Raw genomic sequence first — 24,093 nt, 5'->3', positions numbered from 1 at the left:
TCTGGGCCCCTGATCATGAATGGTTTGAAGTTCAGATGTTAGATTTTGGCTTTAATTTGCTTGGTTTGAATGGAATGTCACAATATCAATAAAGGAACGAGAAAACATAATTGTGCCTCATGTTCTCTTACATTTCACTGCATGTTGTTTGCCAATTTCAGCCAATCAAGAGAGAGTGCCCATGCATCAGCTGTTTAATGTGTATGTGCATTTGTTTAGTTAAGAGCTGGAGACACAATTGGAGACTCCTGTTACTGAACAAACACTATAGCTATGATTACTATCACAATATAGAGCTATTTAACACTGTTACTGAGCAAACACTCTAAAGTAATGATTACTATCACCATATAGAGCTATTTAACACTGTTACTGAACAAACACTCTATAGTAATGATTACTATCACAATATAGAGCTATTTAACACTGTTACTGAACAAACACTCTATAGTAATGATTACTATCACAATATAGAGCGACTTAACACTGTTACTGAACAAACACTCTATAGTAATGATTACTATCACAATATAGAGCTATTTAACACTGTTACTGAACAAACACTCTATAGTAATGATTACCATCGGGCGTTATGGTGAAATTGGTGACCTGCTGAAATATGTGACCATCTTCTGAACGCAAATCACTGCCGTTTGTTTATTAACAGTTAAACCTAGTATACCATAGACATATAAAGGTAGACGCCTCATTCGGCTCTGAAGCGTCTGTATCTCGGGCGCGCTTCCTGCTTCCGCAGGGCTGCCCTGTGCGTCACACACGCGGAAGTTCGGTAGGCCAATCAGAGGCAGGTGGGGGCGGGTCTTTTTGTAACCCAGCTCTTAACCCAGCTCTTAACCCTTTGAGAGGCAGCAGCTGACAGCTGTGCGCAGCATCTAGTTAGTTGGAACTTGGCAAACTCCACACTCTATTTGTGAAATTCAAATAAGAGACATGGTCCTTTTTCATATCAAGGTCCATTATTTATTCAGCATTTGAGTCACGGAACACCGTTTGATAAGCTTTAGCCTCTCACACCCAAAACGTAGAATATGTTATCGTTCGATAAGCTGTTGTCAAAATAACAATTGTTTACGTTCTCTAATTGTGTACTTGTTTAGTAAGTAATGCAGATGTTTAACAATTTGACTCTTGACAGTGTGAAATGTTATACTCAAGATTTAAAGATCTATAAGGGTCCATTTGGTTATTATCAACTCTCCATCATTTAGCTGGGTACCACCTGGAACCCCCTCAATGACCACTGGTGGTTCCCGGACCACTGGTTGAGAACCATTGCACTGACAAGTCCCGGAAAAGACGCACTGTGATTGGCCAGTAGTCAACGCACTGTGAGCGCTGTGATTGGCCAGTAGTCACTTTGAGTGACAGGTTCCCTGCGGAAGACGGAAGAGCCGCCGTGTATTGCGATACAAGTCGCCCCAATGAACTGCAGAGAACAAAGAGGTATCTAGGTTTCTAATATCTATGTAGTATACTCTGTTGATAAACGAAGTCAACAAGATGGTCACATATTTCAGCAGGTCACCAATTTAACACTAACACAGCCACGCTGGAGGATGGGGAGGCAGCAAGTTGAGCATTGGGATCTGGCTTTTGACCGGACCCTCACAGCGCCATCTACTGGACCATGTACGTACGTTACATATGCCATAGTAGGCCTACTTTCTACATACAAAAATAGTGATCATTCAAAGGAAATCACATAGATTTCAGTTCAAAATAAAACAATTTCAAAGTTTAATATCCCAAGTCTCTTTCAAAACTGAGTAGATATACAAATATTAAAGGAACATTACAGTCATTTAGCAGAACTACATACAAACAACCTACCTACAAAAATAAATAAAGCTTTAAAAGGGGTGGCATTACACACAAACATTTTTGAATCACACACTGACTCCAATATTTAAATTGCTTTTTAAAAGAAAAGGTGCAACGAACACAACACATTGATTAGATATGGCCTGCACATCTGACATTTGAACCTGTAACTAAACAAAGTTCACTCTTCTATCATCATGTCATAATCAAACATAACAGTAAATGGACGGAGTGTCTATGCATCTTCAGTTTGTGTTCGATATCAAAGTTATTCCTCCAAATCACACACATTTTAAGAGATTCTCATTCATCGTTCTACAGACAAATCTATACAACACCCCACTGAGGAGAATCCTCAATGCTTCATTGTCCTTCTAGCCCATCACTCACCCAGTTTACTACATAACCACAGGTTCAAATACCCTCCATCCTACAGCCGGGTTCCCAAAGTTGGGGTCGCGACCCCACTTGGGGTTGCGGGACACTGACGGTGGGGTCGCGAATTTATTTTGGGTCATTAAAAAAAAAAAAAAAAAGTGAAAATTGTAATTCAACAGAATGGATGAAATACAATCTAAAAATGATTACACATGGTACATTTTACCATTTTAATACATCGCAAATGCGCACCGAACGTGCGAGTCAATGGGCGCATTATTTTGGGGTCGCGTGCTGAAAAGTTTGGGAACCCATGATCTACAGTACACTCAATTCCACATCCTGCTCCTCCAAAGTCATTGCACTTTCCCCACTGTTCTAACCCTCAATGTCCAGTGGGGGGGTTTGACTCTACATCAGACTGTGGCCAGGGGTCGATCACTCCCTGCTATGTCAAAGCCAAAAATGGAAGAATCCATCTCCAACTGCATTATCATTTCTCTACTGTTGAACTTTACCCTTCTACATCCAATTGGCACTTTAAAATATTATGGCCATCCACAAGCAGCAACTAATGGGGTCCAAGCACAGAATAGAAGATGGTAAAGAGGAAGGTGATGAATTAGATAAAGATGAAGTTTCCAACACCTGTATTAAAGACAGCTTCCAACTATTACAATTGTACAGACATTAATTTAAGGCCAAATATTCCAACAGCTTCATTAAAAAATACCTGGTTGGGTGATGTTTGGACAAACTGACATTGATTTCAAGCCAAATGTTCACAGAGCCCATGGTCCATGTATTTGGAACCGAAATAGCTATTGTGCGATTTCAAAGTAATTTTACACAGGGTATGTTTCAGGTACTTACAGTTTTGTGATGATTGGCCCAATTTATGTACTGATCCACGCCCTCAAAACTAAAGATATCAACACGTTGTATGTCAGTTTTTATAAGCTTGATCCAATAATACTGTTCAGGAGGAGTCTGTCGCTCTCCTTTCGCCTCACCTCAGTGTTACCTACTGTACACACCTGTCTCCACTCCCTCATCAGTCCTGCAGTATCTACTCACCTGCTGTCACTTCCCTCGTTTGTTTGCCCCAACGGTACAAGACGGGACTCCTTCGGCTCATTCTCTACAAGTTCTTAAAGCATGTCACAATGTTTCAGTTTTGCCTCCCTTGCCATTTCTTTTTTTGTGTGCTTTTCCTTAAACGGCACAGTACTTAAGATTTTAAATTGAAACTTATCGTGTTCGATTATTTTGTAATGGGTCCTCACATCAGATTTAAGGTACCACTCACCTGAATCTAAATAAATAGGATCAATCTAACCCCACATTCCCCCTTAAGGCTATGCATATTTGCAATGCCCATTTCCAGTAACAAACATTTCACTTTCCAATGGCCACTTCCTTCAAAGCTAAGTGACTAGTGCATTAAAGGGCAATCTAGGGTCTTCCTCCTCCTCCTCCTCCTCCTCTAAAACCGACTGAACATCTGGTCTATCAGGACAGAACATTAACCGCAAAAGCGCCAAGGCAACACGTACCAACAACCTTAACACCAGAAAGGCAAATGGCACCGTGATCTCCATCAGGTGAAAGATAGATGTGCTAAATCTACTCAAAATACACGTTAGAAAAAACGTCCCGAACGCTATACTCGGATACAACGCTAGCTTCGCTAGCATAAAGGCATGCTCTGATCCACCGTATCTCACTTTTGGGTGCAGAGTGTTCCGTTCATCAAACAGTGCGACGATCCAAATGGCTAGCTGGAATATGCCCGCAAAGAAGATGATGACACAGCTGATCTGAATGGCCTCCAGCTCGTTGCGGGAGTTGCGCGGGAACTCGTGGGTTAGCTGGTAGGCTAGAGGCAAGCCTCCGACGAAGGCGAGGGAGAAGGTGTTGAGAAGGCCCATGAAACGCGTGGCTCTGGTGACGTGGAGGAAGAGGGAGTGGTGGACGAACCAGAGGAGACCGACGGTGGCGAAGGAGCCGAAGTAAGCCAGGAATTCCGGGCCGTAGGCCTGCAGAGCTGCGACCAGACTGCCGCCGTACTGCTTCTGTACCGTGTCTGCATCGGGAATGTTGTCCTCGCTGAAGGCCACACAGGACATGGAAACGGTGATTAGTTCAGATTTTCTTTGACACATCGATATAAAACACAAAAGAACCGCTCAAGTCGACGGACTTGATGATCCCTTGGCACATGTGGCCTGCTGTACTGAAATGTTTCAGTGAAAATAATTGATTTAAAAAAAGGTATTTACCCTCCATTAATCCTACTGTATTATGACAACAAAATAAAGGGATTCAACAAACCAAATGTCCAGGATGAGGAGTGTGGCTACGATGGCGTAAACTCCGTCACTGAAAGCCTCCACGCGCTCTTTGCTGAGGGGTTCATTGGGGTGGTACAAAAACATCTGCATGGACTCTGGAGTCTCCTCCCTTTGACCTGAAACAAACATACATTCATATTCTGTAACAAAAAAAATGATCTAAGCAGAAAACCAAACTGGAGCCTATGTTCTAATGGACCCAATGTAGTTATTGTTTAGTTATAAGCTCTTTAATACTTTTCATTGGTTAAATATGTATAAATCCACAGATAGACCACTTAACTTTAACTTTCAAAATCTTTCAAAAAGAATAGCTGAGCTAGAGGAACATGCACAGGAGCTCTTAACCAGAGCGGAGTTACATGCTCCAGCTTTAGGTGACCACCTACCCACCTTCACGGAGGTCACTTATCCAGCTAAAGATCCTTATTGATAAGATACCAACTGGCTCTACTGCCCAACACTGCTTAAGATGAATCATTCCTTACCGATGGCTTTGCTGCGACACCACTTTAACGACTGGGTGATGTATGGCAAGAAGATCACAATGGCTAAGAGCACGTAGGCCTGCGAGACAAAATGAAAACAACGTTAATAATAATAACTTTATTTATATAGCGCCTTTCAAAAACAAGTTACAAAGTGCTTTACAATAAAAACAGTTAAATAGTACAAATCAGACATTAAATTGCATATATAGTACAACAATTCATAGTCTAAGAAAAAGCTGTGCGAGTTACTAGTAGACACAACCGTTCAGGTGCTCACTGGATGCAGGAATATTAATATGTTTTTGACAAGATTTTAAGAGAATATGTAATACTTCTGCCCTTATGTTATATGTAGGGCTGGCCCTACAATCCAAAACCTGCAATTCATTATAGATCCAGTGGGGGGCAACATTGCAGAGCCTAGCAACATTTTAAATGAAAAGTAAGCCTAGTAGCTTGGAAAATGTTAAATCCACAAATTTGCAAATGAACTCTTCAGGTTGTGTGCTGCTAAGAAGTCTAATCTGTCAGGTAGAAGGGAATTCCTTCTCTTTATTGACAATATAATATCCAGCCTTCGGAAATATGTGTTCCAATGGAAGTTGCAGGGACGCAAAGACAGTGTTTCACTGCTACTGGTAGTTACGGGTACCGTACTGTTTGCCTTCCACCACGCAAGCTGGCTGAACTACTAACTACCTTGCTTAGTAGTAGTAAAAAGCCAGTCCAATTTAGGTAAGATACTGTATGCTTGACAATTGAAAGGAACTCTAGTATTTAAGAAAATATATAATGGGTCAACTTGACTACTCTTAAACAAAAGGCAGTCAGACTGTTCTCTCAACCCGATCTATGACGAGCACGCCAGAGAACCCAGCTTGACCCGTTTCTTGTTGCAAATGAATAGACAGAAAGAGAGAAAGATTTTAAAGCACCACCGACCACTTGGAAGAATATGAACGCGAAGATACTGGCGAAGAAGCACATGATGGGAACCCTCATGATGACCTTGAGGATGTGGTGCTTGTAGAAGGTCTGGTTCTCTGAGATCTGGATCTGCTCGTTCAGAAGGAACGGACGGCTGAACGCATAGACCACAATCACAGCCTGGAGACACATGAGAGAGAGAGAAGATAAAGCCGCACTCCGTAAGATTTGTCCTTCCCGCGATTCGAACATGCAGGTCTCCAGCACGGAAAACACCATTTCTGTCACACAGAATGCCTGCTTGGGCAGGGGTAGATGTTGCGCTTCATGCTTCAGGCAATACTACTTTTCAGCTAGTAGTGGTCCTATGCGACCATAGGGTTTAAATTTCCTTGTGTCTAAATCTCCAACCTCCTCATCATGTACCTGATGAAGACCTGATGGGCGAAACTTAGTACCTCCAATACAATTTGCTCTGAGGGAGCATTTAGAGTGGTGTGTGGGTAATTATTTATTTTCTTCATCCTTAGTATTCTTCATCCTGCACCCGTGTTTGTTTTGGATGTGCGTGCATTGATCTGGAGTGTATCTGTTAGTACTTGAGCTCAAGTAGTAGAGGCAGGGTGAGCTCAAGTGTTCCTTTATTTTGATTAGAAATAAAGGAGAATCATGGCAAACTAGAAAAAGTGCTCCTCGGAGCACAGGTCTCCGCCAGGTCAGGTAAGTTATTGTGGCCTCCTGGTGGCGCTATAATAGGCTAATGTGAAAAGGGTGGCATTTCTTCCTCGGCCTAGTGGGAATGTGCGTGCAAATTTTCACGGAAATCGCACGCCGCGTTCATGATTTCATACATTTTGTTCAAAACGGACCAATCCTGCAAACTTTGGAAGTCAACCTTAGTCAATCAGGATGGAATATGAAATAACGGACAGATGCGTCTTGATCACATGACTATAGAGATACTGTGTACCGATTTGTGTGATGTTTGGATAAAATCTGAAGGATTAATATCCAAAAATGTATTTGACATAAGTCGGCCTCCTGGTGGCGCTGTAAAAAGCAGATGTGAAAAATGCAGTGCAGATGTTTTTCCTTGGCCTCTAGGGAGTAGGCGTGCAAAGTTTCACGCAGATCGGTGCAGTTATAGTTAAAAATGCAAATCGGCCTGTTATAGCGCCACCATGAGGCTGATGTGAAAAGTTTTAAGTGCCATTTCTTCCTCGGCCTAGTGGGAATGTGCGTGTGCAATTTTATGCAAATGGCAAGCTGCGTTCATGATTTGAGGCAGTTTGTTCAAAACGGACCAATCCTGCAAACTTTGGATGGTAACCTTAGCCAATGAGGATGGAATATGGGAAATCGGACAGATCAGGGTTGATCACATGACTATAGAGATACTGTGTACCGATTTGCATGAGGTTTGGTTAAAAACTGTAGGAGTAATGGGAAAAAATGGGTTTTGCACAAATCGGCCTCCTGGTGGCGCTATAACAGGCCCATGTGAAAAATTTGAGGCAGAGGTTCTGAATTGGCATCCAGGGAGTGTGTGTGCACAGTTTCGCAGCGACCGGGCCTACGGTGCCGGAGATTTGGTGGTAACACACAGACAGGACGGACGGACGGACACACGGACACACGGACGGACGGACGGACAGGGGCGAAAACATACTCTCTCGCCATGCCTTTCGGCCTGGCGGAGACAACAAATGGAATGGAAATCTTGTATGTCCAAAAATGTTACTTTTCAGGAAATGGAATAAATAACCCGTGTTTCAATGAATCCTTTACTTTGCATTGGTTAAATAATAAAAAAAAACGCAGACAGACTTAACCACTTTCACAAATGTTCTAAAATATTTTGAGGGACACTCTTAAACAACGAAGTAGGGCATTAATTTACAAAGCAAAAATAAACCTAAAAAAGTTGAAATATGGAGATACAAGCTTTCTGCCCGGCATCAACAATATGTTAGTGAATACACACATTTTAAATTAGATTTAATTAGAGAAATCAAAGCAGGCCTTCTCTGCTACACATGACACATACTAACTGTAGGGAAAAGATCATCAATGGGTCATCAATGCTGAGTGTGTAGAGAGGCTGTCTGGGAATTGGAAGATCGGTTTGACCCTCGGCTCGCCCAATGTACCGTATGTGTCAAAGTGTCCCTGAGCAAGACACTTAAAACAGCCCCCCCCCCCGACCAACCCCCATGCGCTCATGAAAGTCACCTGAGCAGCTATCTGCTGGGTGAAACTGTAAAAGCAATTTGTCCTCGCCGCAGGCCCCAGAAAATACTCCCCTTTCCCTATTTAATCAGAGGAACTATAGGAACTAGGGGAAATAGGCAAAACAACTGCAATACAAGTATTAAAACTAAATAAAAATCACACGCATTTCCTCGTGGTTTTGATTCCTCTCTGTTCATTTTGCACAGCAGGCTCCTTCCTTACCTGAATTAAACCTATCACCATGACACAAGCACAGAACAACAGAATCCCCAAGATGTTGTTAGGGAAGGTTGCCATGAGGCTGAACTGCAGAGGAAAGAAAAAGACAACCTTGTTACGAGTGTGGAAAAACAACACCAGAGTCACCACGCTTTCTGTTCTGTTGTGAACAAGAGAATCAACTGGCTTGGTATGTTTCATTCTGAACCCTGTTTAAACAATATGAGCCAGATGAGGAAACTGTGTAAAAAGCTAGTGTGAAGGAGGCATGGTCATGGACATTCAATGTTTAGTCACATGCAACTACAACTACTAAAGCTATTTAACCAAACAGTTTGACTGAGTGAGAACACACTCTTGCAGCAGTGTATAATGATGTAAAAGAACAGAGACTCACACCCCTTTCACAGACCCACAGCTGCCTAACATTATTACAATGCCTGTGAGCAGCACTCCCAGTCCACTTATACTCACTGTGTAAGGTAGAAACGTTATTAACATCATGCAGGCCTGAAACAGAACCGAGAGAAGAACTTAAAATTAGAACAGAGGGAACCTTTTCTGCAGAGAAAAACAGACATTACTATTTTATCCACTCTCTACTACCATTCAAGGCATGACATAACTCTAACGTACATTTGGCCCATATTAGTTACTAGAGGTTCGGCCCTCATACCTACGTCGCACCGCCGATCCGACCCATATGTCTGAGTCATATGCCGGGAGTTTGTCAGAGTACCCATTGTAACCACCTGTCTGTGTCCCTTTTATACCCATATGGAGATATGCCCATACCCTGTATATTGACATGCCCATATATGGGCATATCGGGTTTGTTTATGGTCATGTCTGAGTCAGAGTGACGTGGCTGTGGTCCGCCGACCGGCCAGCCAGCCGATCCTCCCTTAAGACAATTTTAGGATATGAACTATTTGTAAAGTAATAAAATGTTTTGGTGCAGCCAGTAAGTGATATTCTTTGTTAAAATAAGTGTTAAAGAGCTCTATATTGTGATAGTAATCATTGCTAGTGTTTGTTCAGTAACAGGGTCTAGCCATCTCTCCAGCTCTTTAGTAAAAAATTAAAATACATTGTCATGTCGGGATAACAATTTTATCCAATCAGGATAGAGAACTTATACTGGATAGTATACAAGATGAACAAGTGAAATTGGAAGTGATTACACAAAGACATTAATTAGCAGACAAAATTGGAACTGGAACACTAAAGTGAAGCTGATAAATGGGCACGCTCTCTTGATTGGATGATATTGGCAACCCACCCGAACATTAACTTTCTGTTTATTGAAGAGCTGGAGAGACGCCCTGTTACTGAACAAACACTATAATTATAGCTTCAAATGTATAATGAAAAACATTTTGTTTCAACCAAAACATATCACTAACACCACCTAAAAGTCACGGCTGTTTGACACTTACGAGGTTCAGAAGTGCAAGACTATCGTCAATTCGTTCAATGACTTGAAACAATATGTGAAAACATAAAACAGGAATGAATGCAGTGGCGTAACGCAGAATCGCGGGGCCTCCCCGCGGGAGTTTCACGTGAGGCAGCGCGCGTGCATGTGCGTGCACAACCCCCCTGCTGGTGGCCCCCCCGCACCGCAGCCCTTGCTGCCCCTCCGTTACGCCACTGAATGAATGAATGACAAACATGTTAGAAACAAAAACACTGTTACATAAAAGATCATGTGAAACAAAACTGAAAATCTATAAAGTTATAGCATATACCTAACATGAGCAGCCCATGCCATAGTGACAATCATGAATGTCATCAAGTATACAGCGATCTTTGTTGACAGCATCAGTTGAATGCTTTCCCTTAATTCCTAACAGACAAACACACGTGGATTTAGTATGTCATAGAACCTTATTATTTACAGCAATTTGTTTGTTCTGCATCAAGAGTTTGTTATACTAGCTCATTATTACCTCGTTATCTTCAATCTTGGTATGTGCAACAGGTAATATCTATAAATAAAAGGAAAAAAAGCAGTTAGGTAAGTGTAACAGGTGGAAGATGTGTGTTGTTAAACTGGGGGGGATGGGTTCGGGATGCATCATCCAAATGCATATCATTATATTATACCTTTAATTAGCAATTTGTGTTTTTCTTATTTGTTTGAATTATTTTTATCCCTCGATTTTTGTTAACCCATTTTTCCCCCAGTGCCAATGCCTAAGTTGTTATCCTGGCCGCTACTCTCCCTCTGCCAGTCAGGGGAGAGCCACGAACTGAGCTCATGCTTCCTTCACTGCATAAGGAGTGAGCAGGCCGCTTCTTATCACCTGGCCTCGGAAACCCATGCCTTTTTTACTTATCACCTGACAGGGGGGAGTTTCCCCGGTAGGACGTAGCGCGTGGAAGGAACACGTTATTCCAACCAGTTCCTTTCCCCTCCATCAGGCGCCCCGGCTGACCAGGGGGAGGCAGTATAGAGACCAGGATTACTGCATGTTTTTGTGAGGGTACCTACCCTAGGGGACACGGGGAGAACATGCAAAACTCCACACAGAAAGGCCCTTTCGCCAACCCCACCTGTATTATAAATCAGTGTTTATGTCCTTGACTCCTTATTGTCCTGACATAATAAAAGTAACGTTAACGTTTGTAATGTCTTCCTTACCATGACAGTAGCTATAATAGTAATGTGGTGTTGTAATGCAGTCCTACCATGACAGTAGCTATAATAGATCATAATAATGTGTTGTTGTAATGCAGTCCTACCATGACAGTAGCAATAATAGATCATATTAATGTGTTGTCGTAATGCAGTCTTACCATGACAGTAGCTATAATAGATCATAATAATGAGTTGTAATGCAGTCCTACCATGACAGTAGCTATAATAGATCATAATAATGAGATGTAATGCAGTCCTACCATGACAGTAGCTATAATAGATCATAATAATGTGTTGTAATGCAGTCCTACCATGACAGTAGCTATAATAGATCATATTAATGTGTTGTAATGCAGTCCTACCAAGACAGTAGCTATAATAGATCATAATAACGTGTTGTAATGCAGTCCTACCATGACAGTAGCTGCTATAATAGATAAAGTATGTGTTGTAATGCAGTCCTACCATGACAGTAGCTATAATAGATTATAATTATAGATTATATAAATGAGTTGTAATGCAGTCCTACCATGACTGTAGCTATAATAGATCATATTAATGTGTTGTAATGCAGTCCTACCAAGACTGTAGCTATAATAGATCATAATAATGTGTTGTAATGCAGTCCTACCATGACTGTAGCTATAATAGATCATATTAATGTGTTGTAATGCAGTCCTACCATGTCACCAAGATTGCTTTCTTTCATCTTAGAAATATTGCGCGAATTAGAGACTATCTGTCGTTAGACGATGCAAAAACGCTGATCCACGCTTTTGTTTTCTCTCGGCTTGATTACTGCAACGCACTCTACTCTGGCCTGCCAAAGAAAACAACTGACAGATTACAACTTGTTCAAAATGCGGCAGCCAGAATTGTAACTAAAACTAGGATGAGAGAACATATCACTCCAGTTCTAGCTTCACTACACTGGCTCCCGGTTGTTTTTAGGATTGATTTTAAAATTATTTTAATAGTTTATAAAGCTCTAAATGGTCTGGCACCTTCCTACCTCTCTGACTGCCTAGAGAGATATGTTCCAAACCGGGCCCTCAGGTCTTCAAGTGCTGACCTGCTCGAGGTGCCTACAATGACATATCAAAAATACGGTGAAGCAGCATTCTGCTTTTACGGACCGACAGTGTGGAATAAACTCCCATTACACTTAAGACAGGCAGCCTCTGTCGATAGCTTTAAAGCACAGCTCAAGACCTATTACTTCACTCTTGCTTTTAGCTGATTCTTTGGTTGATTTTTAATTCCTCACTGTATTGCCTATTTTAATGTTGTTTTATGCCTTTGCTTTTATTGTCTCCGCCAGGCCGAAAGGCATGGCGAGAGAGTATGTTTTCGCCCCTGTCCGTCCGTCCGTCCGTGTGTCCGTCCGTCCGTCCGTCCGTCCTGTCTGTGTGTTACCACCAAATCTCCGGCACCGTAGGCCCGGTCGCTGCGAAACTGTGCACACACACTCCCTGGATGCCAATTCAGAACCTCTGCCTCACATTTTTCACATGGGCCTGTTATAGCGCCACCAGGAGGCCGATTTGTGCAAAACCCATTTTTTCCCATTACTCCTACAGTTTTTAACCAAACCTCATGCAAATCGGTACACAGTATCTCTATAGTCATGTGATCAACCCTGATCTGTCCGATTTCCCATATTCCATCCTCATTGGCTAAGGTTACCATCCAAAGTTTGCAGGATTAGTCCGTTTTGAACAAACTGCCTCAAATCATGAACGCAGCTTGCCATTTGCATAAAATTGCACACGCACATTCCCACTAGGCCGAGGAAGAAATGGCACTTAAAACTTTTCACATCAGCCTCATGGTGGCGCTATAACAGGCCGATTTGCATTTTTAACTATAACTGCACCGATCTGCGTGAAACTTTGCACGCCTACTCCCTAGAGGCCAAGGAAAAACATCTGCACTGCATTTTTCACATCTGCTTTTTACAGCGCCACCAGGAGGCCGACTTATGTCAAATACATTTTTGGATATTAATCCTTCAGATTTTATCCAAACATCACACAAATTGGTACACAGTATCTCTATAGTCATGTGATCAAGACGCATCTGTCCGATATTTCATATTCCATCCTGATTGACTAAGGTTGACTTCCAAAGTTTGCAGGATTGGTCCGTTTTGAACAAAATGTATGAAATCATGAACGCGGCGTGCGATTTCCGTGAAAATTTGCACGCACATTCCCACTAGGCCGAGGAAGAAATGCCACCCTTTTCACATTGGCCTATTATAGCGCCACCAGGAGGCCACAATAACTTACCTGACCTGGCGGAGACCTGTGCTCCGAGGAGCACTTTTTCTAGTTTTATTTCATTTTATCTTTGTTTGCTTTATTGTTAAATTGGTTCTAACTGTAATTGTATTCTTGCTCTGTAAAGCACTTTGAGCTGCATTTCATGTCATGAAAGGTGCTATACAAATAAAGTTTATTATTATTATTATTATTACCATGACTGTAGCTATAATAGATTATAATAATGTGTTTTAATGCAGTCCTACCATGACTGTAGCTATAATAGATCATATTAATGTGTTGTAATGCAGTCCTACCATGACAGTAGCTATAATAGATCATAATAATGTGTTGTAATGCAGTCCTACCATGACAGTAGCTATAATAGAGATGAGTGCATCGCTGTAGGCCAGCAGTCTGTGAGAGGACTGTGTGCTGCTGTGTCCAGCAGGCGCAGCATGATGATGATGATGGTCCATCATCATGATGATGTTCCTCCTCTGCTTCTCCATGTCCTCCTCCTCCTGGTAGGCCTGTCACAGTTATTACATCATTTGCATAATCGCAATTATTGTTTACAAAGCCCTAAAAGGCAAACAGAAATGTATTAAAAAAAATCGTATTCCAATGTTCCAAGCCAAATAAACAATTAAATCGTTATAATCTCCAATTATTTGCATGGCAATTAATCTATTATGACCTCCTGGTCCACAACAACCACATCATCTTAAGATATTATCATATTATCTAATAATATGTCATGATAATGGTAGTGCCAGGCTGGCAGCCCCACCTCCTGGTCCACAACAACCACGTTAATCTAGCCTTAGGCTTTGAGCCTTGGATCAAGACTATCATAGATGTATTGTATCGAAGTCTGTCTTTTACTTTCGTGTCTAGTCTTGGCCTGCACCCCCCAGCCAGTGCGTCCTGCACTTTCACCAGTAAAGCCTGTACTTCTCCATACATGTACAAAACAAATATATAAGGTGCTTACCCGGTTGTTCCAAATGTGAAGTCACGCTTTGGAGTCTTTGCGCAATGTATTAGTCCGTCTTTCTCAATAAAGAAGTGTTTTAATCCCGTCTGTGGCCGAACGCCACCCCCCCAAACCCCCCCCCCCTGGTTTATTTCCTGTTTACAGTGGGTGTAATTCCGCCTTTCACCGGATGCGTCCCGTCACTACCGCCCCTTGAGGGGTGCACCCCCCCATTCCTAAACGCCCCCACTCATACACACCCCTATTCCGAACCCCCCCCTGGGGGGGTTTAGGAATGGGGGGGTGCACCCTTTCAGTTTTAATCTAAGGTTGTTATCGCAGATTTGTTAAGCAATGCTTAAAATGAACAACACAACTCTAATTAAAATAAATCCTAGATCAACAAGTCCTTGATTGGTCCTAAACTAAGCTTTATTTAACCCTTGTTGGTGCTCATTTCACTGTGAAATGGAATAGATTAGATTCAAAGTGTCCCTATTGTCATGATATGTTTACATATATATGTCAAAGCCAGTCAAATAAAACAATAAATAAATAAATGTACAGTCAGTCTGTCAGGTTGTTCACGTCAACACGTCTCTTTCTCTAGTAACTGCTGATGTTTAATAAAATAATAATCCTGATTGGCTGTTGAGTGAATCAGGAAGTGAAATACAAGTTTGGGGAGTTTCCAGTGAGAAGCTTCAACCAACCAACCAACCAACCAACCAACCACACGCCCTCCCGCCCGCCCACCCACCCACACACACACACACACACACACACACACACACACACAGACACACAGACACACAGACACACAGACACACAGACACACACACACACACACACACACACACACACACACACACACACACACACACACACACACACACACACACACACACATGATTTTAGCCTCTGTCAGTAGGGGGGGGCAAGACAGGAGGAGGAGGAGGAGAGGGGGGGAGACAAAAGCTATGGAACTCTGACTGGTATTTTTTAAACTATGGAATTGGGGGGGAAAAGACCATATTCACATGGCGGCCATTTTAGCATTTTGCATTGAAGAAACAGGGTGGCATTTCATTAACTTAATAGCAAAATGGCCGCCGTGTGAATATGGTCTTCAGAGACCACACCCCCTTGTCACCCTGCATAATATTCAGTGTAAACGTTAGTTCATGTAGTCACGGAAGGCAGAATGTTTATATATCATATTCACACTCCCCGGACCCCCCCATTCGCTAACAGCTTATTCAGTTGTACTCCTTTAAGTCATACGTCTCTCAACTTTGTCATTCTCATTCGCTATAAGCTAACTCACTCACGCCTCTTATACCCACAGTGCAACACTGGCGTTCCATTTAAGCAGCCCCAGTTCTCTGTTCATTCTACGTGCTTAGCTGTCAGTCTCGGTTGGTCAGCTGTCAGTGTCAAAACTCCTCCTCCTCCCCGGCCTCCTCCCTGGCATCTGATGTTGTCAGGATAAGTTGTAGATGGCGTTGCATTGGTGATGGTTGTACGTTGGTTGTACATTAAGGGTTTATGTTGTGTTAACTATTGTGTTATAACTGTCGAGTTATAACTGTTGTGTAATAACTGTTGTGTGATGTTATAATTGTTTACGCTCTGCTCAGGGGGTTGTGATGGAATGATCTGTGACATGTTTGCACAGGAATCTGTAATATCACATGAGCAGAGTCACACCGCCAAACTTCGGATGCAATATCATTGCACATATAACAGCTATGGTAATAAATGGTTAATGGTTCATTACGGTCTGGTTATTTCTGAGCTGAAGTGTCTAAATGAAAATACATTATGTGCAGAGTAGACCAGTGGAGTGCTCCAGCATTTTATTTGGGTTTTCTCTTCTGAAGTGAACAGATATTTTACTTTCTGATTCAAGTTGTCCCAATTTCTTTCTTTCTTTCTTTCTTGTGTTTCTCTTCAACATAATCAGAATCATCTTTATTGTCACATCACAGGTTAAAGGTGTAAAGGGTTAGTGCAGCTCCATTGTTTTAGTTATTTTCAGAAAGAGAAAGAAAAGAAAACGGGGGAGGGGCATGGAAAAAATAAAAGATGAATTAAACGAAGATATTTACAGACAGTATGTACATGAGGTTAGACATAAGGTGCATAAGGTACAGTATGTACATGAGGTTAGACATAAGGTGCATCAGCAGCAGCTATACTGTTCATGATATGTGCAATAATCCAGACTGTCCTCTTTCCAGAAACAGATGATGTAACATCATATCTTTAATCTGATTGGCTGATTCTTCTGAACTAAAGAACGAGTCCTCCTTCATTCTCTTTCAGACTCCAGAACTTCTCTTTCAGTAAACATCTGTTTATTCTCATCTGTTTATTCTCATCTGTTTATTCTCATCTGTTTATTCTCATCTATTAAATTCAGTTCAGTTTTGATCAGTGATGATAAAGATTACAGCCAACCTCCTCATCCTGTCCTCTGTATTTCATGTCAAAGCATCCCAGGAAGTAAGTAAATTATATTTATGTTATTATATAATATATACATGTATATCTACGTTTATAAACCAAATATGAACGATGCACAATACAAACAAATGACAAACACACACACACACACACACACACACACACACACACACACACACACACACACACACACACACACACACACACACACACACACACACACACACACACACACACACACACACACACACACAGACACAGACACACACACTTTGATCACATGACCAGTGTGTTTTTAAAGACATTTGATGGTTTCAGCAGTGAGATGTAATGAGGCTTGGATTGATGTTTAATGAACATGAACAGCATTTTACCAGTGACGCTGAACACACACACACACACACATGCACGCACGCACGCACGCACGCAGACAAGCGATTTTAGCCTCTGTCAGTAGGGGGGGCAAGATTTTGTCGGAGGGGGGGGTGGGGAGGAGGGGGGGGGGGACAAAAGCTATGGAACTCTGACTGGTATTATTTTACACTATGGAATTGGAAATAATAGACCATATTCACATGGCAGACATTTTTGCATTTTGCATTGAATAAACAGGATGGCATTTCATTAACTTAATAGCAAAATGGCCGCCGTGTGAATATGGTCTTCAGAGACTGCACCCTCTTGTCACCCTACATAATAATACATATGTGCAGAGTAGACCAGTGGAGTGCTCCAGCATTTTATTTGGATATTCTCTTCTGAAGTGAGAAGATATTTTACTTTCTGATTCAAGTTTTCCCCCTTTCTTTCTTTCTTTCTTTCTTGTGTTTCTCTTCAACAGAATCAGAATCATCTTTATTGTCACATCACAGGTTAAATGTGTAAAGAAGTGGGTGAATTATTTTTAGCGCAGCTCCATCGTTTTAGTTATTTTCAGAAAGAGAAAGAAAAGAAGACGGGGGAGGGGGGCAAGGAGAGAATGAAAGATGAACTAGAAAAAGTGCTCCTCGGAGCACAGGTCTCCGCCAGGTCAGGTACGTTATTGTGGCCTCCTGGTGGCGCTATAATAGGCCAATGTGAAAAGGGTGCCATTTATTCTTAGGTCGTTCACGGCAATCGGACACTGCATTCATGATTTGAGGCATTTTGTTCCAAAAATTTGTTTTGCTAAATTAGACCTGCTGGTGGCGCTATAACAGGCCAATGTGAAAAAGGTTGGCATTTCTGTCTTGGCCTAGTGGGAATGTGTTTGTGAAATTTCACGGAAATCGCAAGCTGCGTTCATGATTTGAGGCATTTTGTTCAAAACGGACCAATCCTGCAAATTTTGGAAGCGAACCTTAGCCAATGAGGATGAAATATGTGAAATTGGACAGATCCGTGTTGATCACATGACTATAGAGATACTGTGTACCGACTTGCATGACGTTTGGATAAAATCTGTAGGAGTAATGTAAAAAAATTGTCTTTGCACAAATCGTTCTCCAGGTGGCGCTATAACAGGCCCATGTGAACATTTTGAGGCAGAGGTTCTGAATTGGCATCCAGGGAGTGTGTGCGCACAGTTTTGCAGCGACCGGGCCAACGGTGCCAGAGATTAGCTGCTAACACACGGACAGGACACACAGACACACACACGGACAAACACACGGACACACGGACGGAGGGTAAAACATACTCTCTCGCCATGCCTTTCGGCCTGGCGGAGACAATTAAACAAAGATATTTACATACAGTATGTACATGAGGTTAGACATACGGTGCATAAGGTACAGTATGTACATTAGGAGACATGAGGTGCATAGACATAAGGTGCATAAGGTACAGCATGTACTTGAGGTTAGACATAAGGTGCATAAGGTTCAGTATGTTCATGAGGAGACATAAGGTAAATAAGGTATAGCATGTACATGAGGAGACATAAGGTGCATAAGCAGCAGCTATATACTGTTCATGTTATGTGCAATAATCCACACTGTCGTCTTCTTGGAAACAGATGATGTAACATCATGTCTTTAATCTGATTGGCTGATTCTTCTGAACTAGAGAACGAGTCCTCCTTCATTCTCTTTCAGACTCCAGAACTTCTCTTTCAGTAAACATCTGTTTATTCTGATCTGTTTATTCTGATCTGTTTATTCTCATCTGTTTATTCTCATCTGTTAAATTCAGTTCAGTTTTGACCAGTGATGATGAAGATTACAGCCACCCTCCTCATCCTCTCCTCTGTACTTCATGTCAAAGCGATCCCAGGAAGTAAGTACATTATATTTATGTTATTATATAATATATACATGTATATCTACTGTTATTATATAAAACCAAATATGAATAATGCACAATATAAGCACATGACACACACACACACACACACACACACACACACACACACACACACACACACACACACACACACACACACACACACACACACACACACACACACACACACACACACACACACACACTCTTAGTACCTGTATATACAGTATTGGATCTTGAATGTTGGTCCAAATACATAAATATTAAAACAAATGTTAGGAACTGTTGTTGTGACATCATGAAATAAATCATTCTGTATGAATTACTTTCATAATAAACGTTTGACAGGAAGCTACTTTTAATATCCAACCTTTCACTTCATATAAGAACAAAACATGCAGTGGTGTAAAGTAACTAATTACATTTACTAAAGTACTGTACTCAAGTACAATTTTGAGGTACTTATACTTTATCTTTACTGGAGTATTTCCAATTTCCAGTACTTTTACTTCTTCTCCACTACATCTCACAGGCAAATATTGTACTTTTACTCCACTACAATTATTTGAAAACTTTAGTTACTAGTTACTTTAGATCTGCTATTTTCAAACATTTTTGTACCTTTACTTTTGGTATTTTAAGTACATTTTGATACCTATACCTTTTTTACCTATACCTTTGTATTTTTTTAAATTCCAGACAGTAACAGAGTACTTCTAAATTGCAGTATTGATACTTTTACTTAAGTACAATATTTGAGTACTTTTTCCACCACTGCAAACATGATTGTTTAACATGATGATTATGTGTTATTGTCACTGTGAAGAAGTTTGTTGTTGAATTTAATGTCATCTTTGTTTTATTTCCAGTGTTCCATGAGCAGATTCAACTTGTTGGCTGTTCAGACACAGTTAAAGACCCATATAAAGAGTGGATGATGGCACTGGATGGTGAAGTGTTCATGTACGCAGACTTCAACAAAGGGAAGGCAGTGTTTCCTCAGCCTCCGTTTGTAGATCCAATCACCTACCCAGCAGCTTATGAAGCAGCTAGGAATCAGCAGGCGCTCTGCAAAGCCAACCTGGACACCATTCGCACTGCCTTGAAGAAACCACCAGTGAAAGGTACATGAATACTATGAACACAATAGTTATTAACTAAAACGGTTGAATATATTTAACATGAATGAAAATGTTTAAACATGTATATTAAGCATTTACTGTATGGTGAAATATTTTCTAAATAATATGTATTTCTAGTAAACATGAATATGTGCTCAAGGAGTACAGCCTGAGCTGTAGGTGAGGTGTAGATGGTACAACTATGTAGATGCAGTGGTGTGTTCTACCGTGTTACACTATATACGTAGTATACTGTAAAGATTTTCTTTTTGAAGCGTATAGCATCCAAAAAGCGTCTGAGGAAGCGTATCCAGTGTTGATTTGGTGAATCTATCTCTGGTGGGACACTATTTTAAAGACGTAACACGCACGTGGCTTAACACCTACACTACAGGTCACACAATGGACAATTGATATGCATCTAGACTCATTCCTATGTTAATTCACCTGGTGTGACACCCGGCAGTCGGCAGCCTTTGTTGAGGTGTGAACTTAAGGGTTGTTTTAATGGATGCATGTGCGTGTGCGTGCTCCTGCTCAAAAGACTGGTGGGACGGCGTGTTACCGCGGCCCATGACCAATGACCACTGAGCGTATCTGATACACTTTACTTTATTTATTTGGATTTTCAATTAAAAGACTTAAAGGGATACTTCACTTTCACATAAAATAAACATTAAAAATATATATTAAAAAAAAGTTATGGCAAAATAAAGGCCCCCTCGACATTAGTAGGACACTCTAATGCGTGAGGGGGCCATGAATTTTCCATTACTTTTTTCATTTATTTTTAATATATTTTTTAAATGTTTCCCCGGCCCTAAAGTGAAGTATCCCTTTAATGAATCATGTCAAAATCCAAGATAATACGATTATACAACAGTTACCATCAAAATGTTCCTGTGATTCATGAATGAAATTACAGAGGTGAGTAACTAAGTACATGTACTCAAGTACTGTACTTATTTAGAATTTTGAGGCATTTGTACAATTTCCAATTCTTTTACTTCTACTCCACTACATCTCAGAGGCAAATATTGTACTTTACTCCACTACAAGTATTTGAAAACTTTAGTTACTAGTTACTTTGTAGATTTTGATTATTATTACAAAACATACAGTAACCACTTCAGCCATATAGGCCATTTGAAAATAGCCGATCTACAAGCTCACAATGCGTCACTGATCACGATTTGATGCATTGTGAGCTTGTAGATCTGCTATTTTCAAAAGATGTGTATACATTTCAAAACTTGAAATGGGACATTTGTATAATGAGTACTTTTACTTTTGTGCTTTTACTCAAGTACATTTTGAATTACGGACTTTTAATTGTTAATCTATATTGTAGATCTGCTATTGGCTGGGGGTGGGCGTGGCTTATCACCTTGGGGGGGTTGGTTTGAATCTCTGGGTATGGCCTATCACCTTGTGTAATCATATTTGAACTCGGGACCTCCCAAAATAATGATATTTTTGTGTGCTTGTAGATCGGTTATTGTCACAACGTTTGCCTCTCTCTTATTTATTTGACAATTGGCCAATTTGCTATTAAAAAGGTCTTAAGTCATTAAATTGACACTTTATAAATGTGCAGATACCCTGTATCCATTTATACTGCAAGTTGGTTTGTTTACTGTTGAGTGAGACAACAATGTTACCTATTAAGCTAATCATCTGGGGACCCCAAAGAAAGTTATCTGAGGACCCCCCAGAAGTCAATGCACTCATTCAATTATTTGAATTGAATGATGATTTATTTGATACATTTGGGGGTTATATAAAATATTGCAATTTAAATTCAAAAGCAACAGTTTAGTGTTTTCGTTTAGGATTGCAATGCAGGCTTTAATTTCAGTATAAAATTTATTTGTTTAATATAACTCAGCTGATTGTTATAATGATTGACCTGGTATCCTATAGTTTCTTTGAGGCTCTACATTGTTCTCTCTACTCTCTACTTATGTGACTATTTACCTTGTTTGCTGACTAGAGTCAGTGGTGGGAAAAGTACTCAAATGTTTTACTTAAGTAAAAGTATCAATACTGCAATCTAGAAGTACTCTGTTACAAGTAAAAGTCCGGAATTCAAAATGTACTTGAGTAAAAGTGCAAAAGTATTGGCATCAAAATTGACTTAAAGTACCAAAAGTAAAAGTACTAAAATGTTTGACAATAGCAGATCTACAAGCTCGTAGCGCGGCACTCGGTGCCGCCCTATGAGCTTGTAGATCTGCTATTTTCAAATAAAGGTATAAAAAAAGGGGTCATCCTGGAAATACATGACAGACAGACAGACAGACAGACAGACAGACAGACAGACAGAGTCCTTGTTTACTCAGCCTTCCTAGACAACTGGACACATAGAGAGAAAAACTTAACTGGTAGCTCTATCACATTGTATTTAAGATATTCAATATATATTCAAAACATTTTAATGCCAGATTTCACATCCTGAACCTATTTTAGACTTTATGTAGTGACATATTTGGCCGATAGGGGGCAGTTAGCCTATTGTTGATATTATACAGATGATAATAAAACAGAACATTAATGACATTTTTAATTGTCTATTTCCAGATGGATATGTGTTCTGTGAGACTCACCGCTGTGTGTTTAACTCCAGTGAGCTGAAGGACATACAGTACATATACTCATGGAATTTCGATGGTGATGAGCTGCTCAGGTGGGACAGTAGAGTAGATCAGTTTGTTGGATACACTGAGTTTGGTGTGAAGAACGCAGAGCGCGGCAATAAAGATCCTAGAATACTGGCTGCGGCGAGAGCAGAACGAGAGGCACTCTGCAAACACAACACTGAGATCTTCTACTCCTCTGTTCTGAACAAGAGAGGTGAGCTGATCTCAGAGCAGCACTCAACACTCATCACCTCATAAACTATAACATGAAATCACATGATTCTATTCAGAGATGATTAATGGTGTTAATATTGATCTGATAATGATTATAAAACATTACTTAATCTGCTGACAAACATTTAAGATCCTCTTAAACACTTAAAGGAGTAGTTCACCCCATAAATGACTTATTTTCTATCAATTACACCCCATGAAGCCTTGAATTCATGGAGATTTTTTTAGTTTTTGTCTCATTCCTGAGACAATAATTTGATTACCGGTGGAAAGATGCTAATGTATCCGGTAGTTCAAAAGGAGTCTCTTTGAGTCTCCTTTGAGTCTCCTACCGGAGAGACCGTCGGTAATCAAATTATTGTCTCAGGAATGAGACAAAAACCAAAAAAATCTCCATGAATGATTGAATGATGATCCTGATTTATACTCTATCCTAACACGCTGTCACGCAGTGGAAATAGCAGATCTACAAGCTCACAACATGTGGTGTCACCATCGTACACCGAGTATAAATGAAACATATAGATCTATTTCTGAGTGTTTTCACCCTCATATAATGACCTGCCTAAAACAGAGACACGAGGATTAATGTTTTTAAATGAACTTTAAAAAGAACCATGCAGGCTAAAACACACCTCTATACACTTCATTTCACCACCTGATTTTATATTTTAATTATTGTCTTTACTAGTTTGTTTTGTATGTTTTTAATCACTTTAGTAATATTTTACAGGATTATGTTTATTTATATATTGTTTTGTTTGTTTCTACTCTAGTTCATTTGAACTATTTTCATTAAATGATATTTAATGGTTTATTGTTGTTTATATAAAGCACTGTGTAACTGTGAATTATTCAATATGTTTAAATTAAATTATATAAATGAATTCTACTTTGTAGAAAACTGTAGACTATTGTAGAATCTACAGTAGGGCTACTCTATGAAATGTTATTCTTTGGTGCCATCTGGTGGCCAAACACTGACACTTACTTTGATATGCTACAGTACCGCGCCTATATAAATCACCAACATAGACC

General features: G+C 40.5%; 2 protein-coding genes across 2 annotated transcripts in view; one reads left to right on the top strand and one right to left on the bottom strand.

Annotated features, from left to right (window-relative positions):
* Nucleotides 1-3,647: 3,647 nt before the first annotated feature.
* LOC308089096 (endosomal/lysosomal proton channel TMEM175-like) lies at nucleotides 3,648-8,944 on the bottom strand (the record flags this gene model as incomplete). The annotated part of the gene is made up of 6 exons (XM_080433668.1): nucleotides 3,648-4,329; nucleotides 4,555-4,690; nucleotides 5,063-5,141; nucleotides 6,008-6,172; nucleotides 8,447-8,530; nucleotides 8,918-8,944. The coding sequence occupies 6 exons, from the start codon at nucleotides 8,942-8,944 to the stop codon at nucleotides 3,648-3,650; spliced, it is 1,173 nt and encodes a 390-aa protein (XP_080289794.1).
* Nucleotides 8,945-16,713: 7,769 nt separating this feature from the next.
* Nucleotides 16,714-24,093, top strand: part of LOC308089095 (uncharacterized protein) — a gene marked incomplete at its 3' end in the record, with an annotated part of 41,535 nt that continues 34,155 nt past the window's right edge. The window contains exons 1-3 of the mRNA XM_080433667.1: nucleotides 16,714-16,838; nucleotides 18,972-19,055; nucleotides 19,931-20,185. Of these exons, the coding sequence (XP_080289793.1) occupies nucleotides 18,989-19,055; nucleotides 19,931-20,185 (322 nt within the window). The 5' untranslated portion in view covers nucleotides 16,714-16,838; nucleotides 18,972-18,988. The remainder of the gene's footprint in view (nucleotides 16,839-18,971; nucleotides 19,056-19,930; nucleotides 20,186-24,093) is intronic.

This window comes from Gymnoscopelus braueri, assembly GCF_963280865.1.
Source record: "Gymnoscopelus braueri genome assembly, chromosome: 7".
In the NCBI taxonomy this organism is placed as follows: Eukaryota; Metazoa; Chordata; class Actinopteri; order Myctophiformes; family Myctophidae; genus Gymnoscopelus; species Gymnoscopelus braueri.
This window is presented reverse-complemented; position numbering and strand designations above follow the sequence as displayed.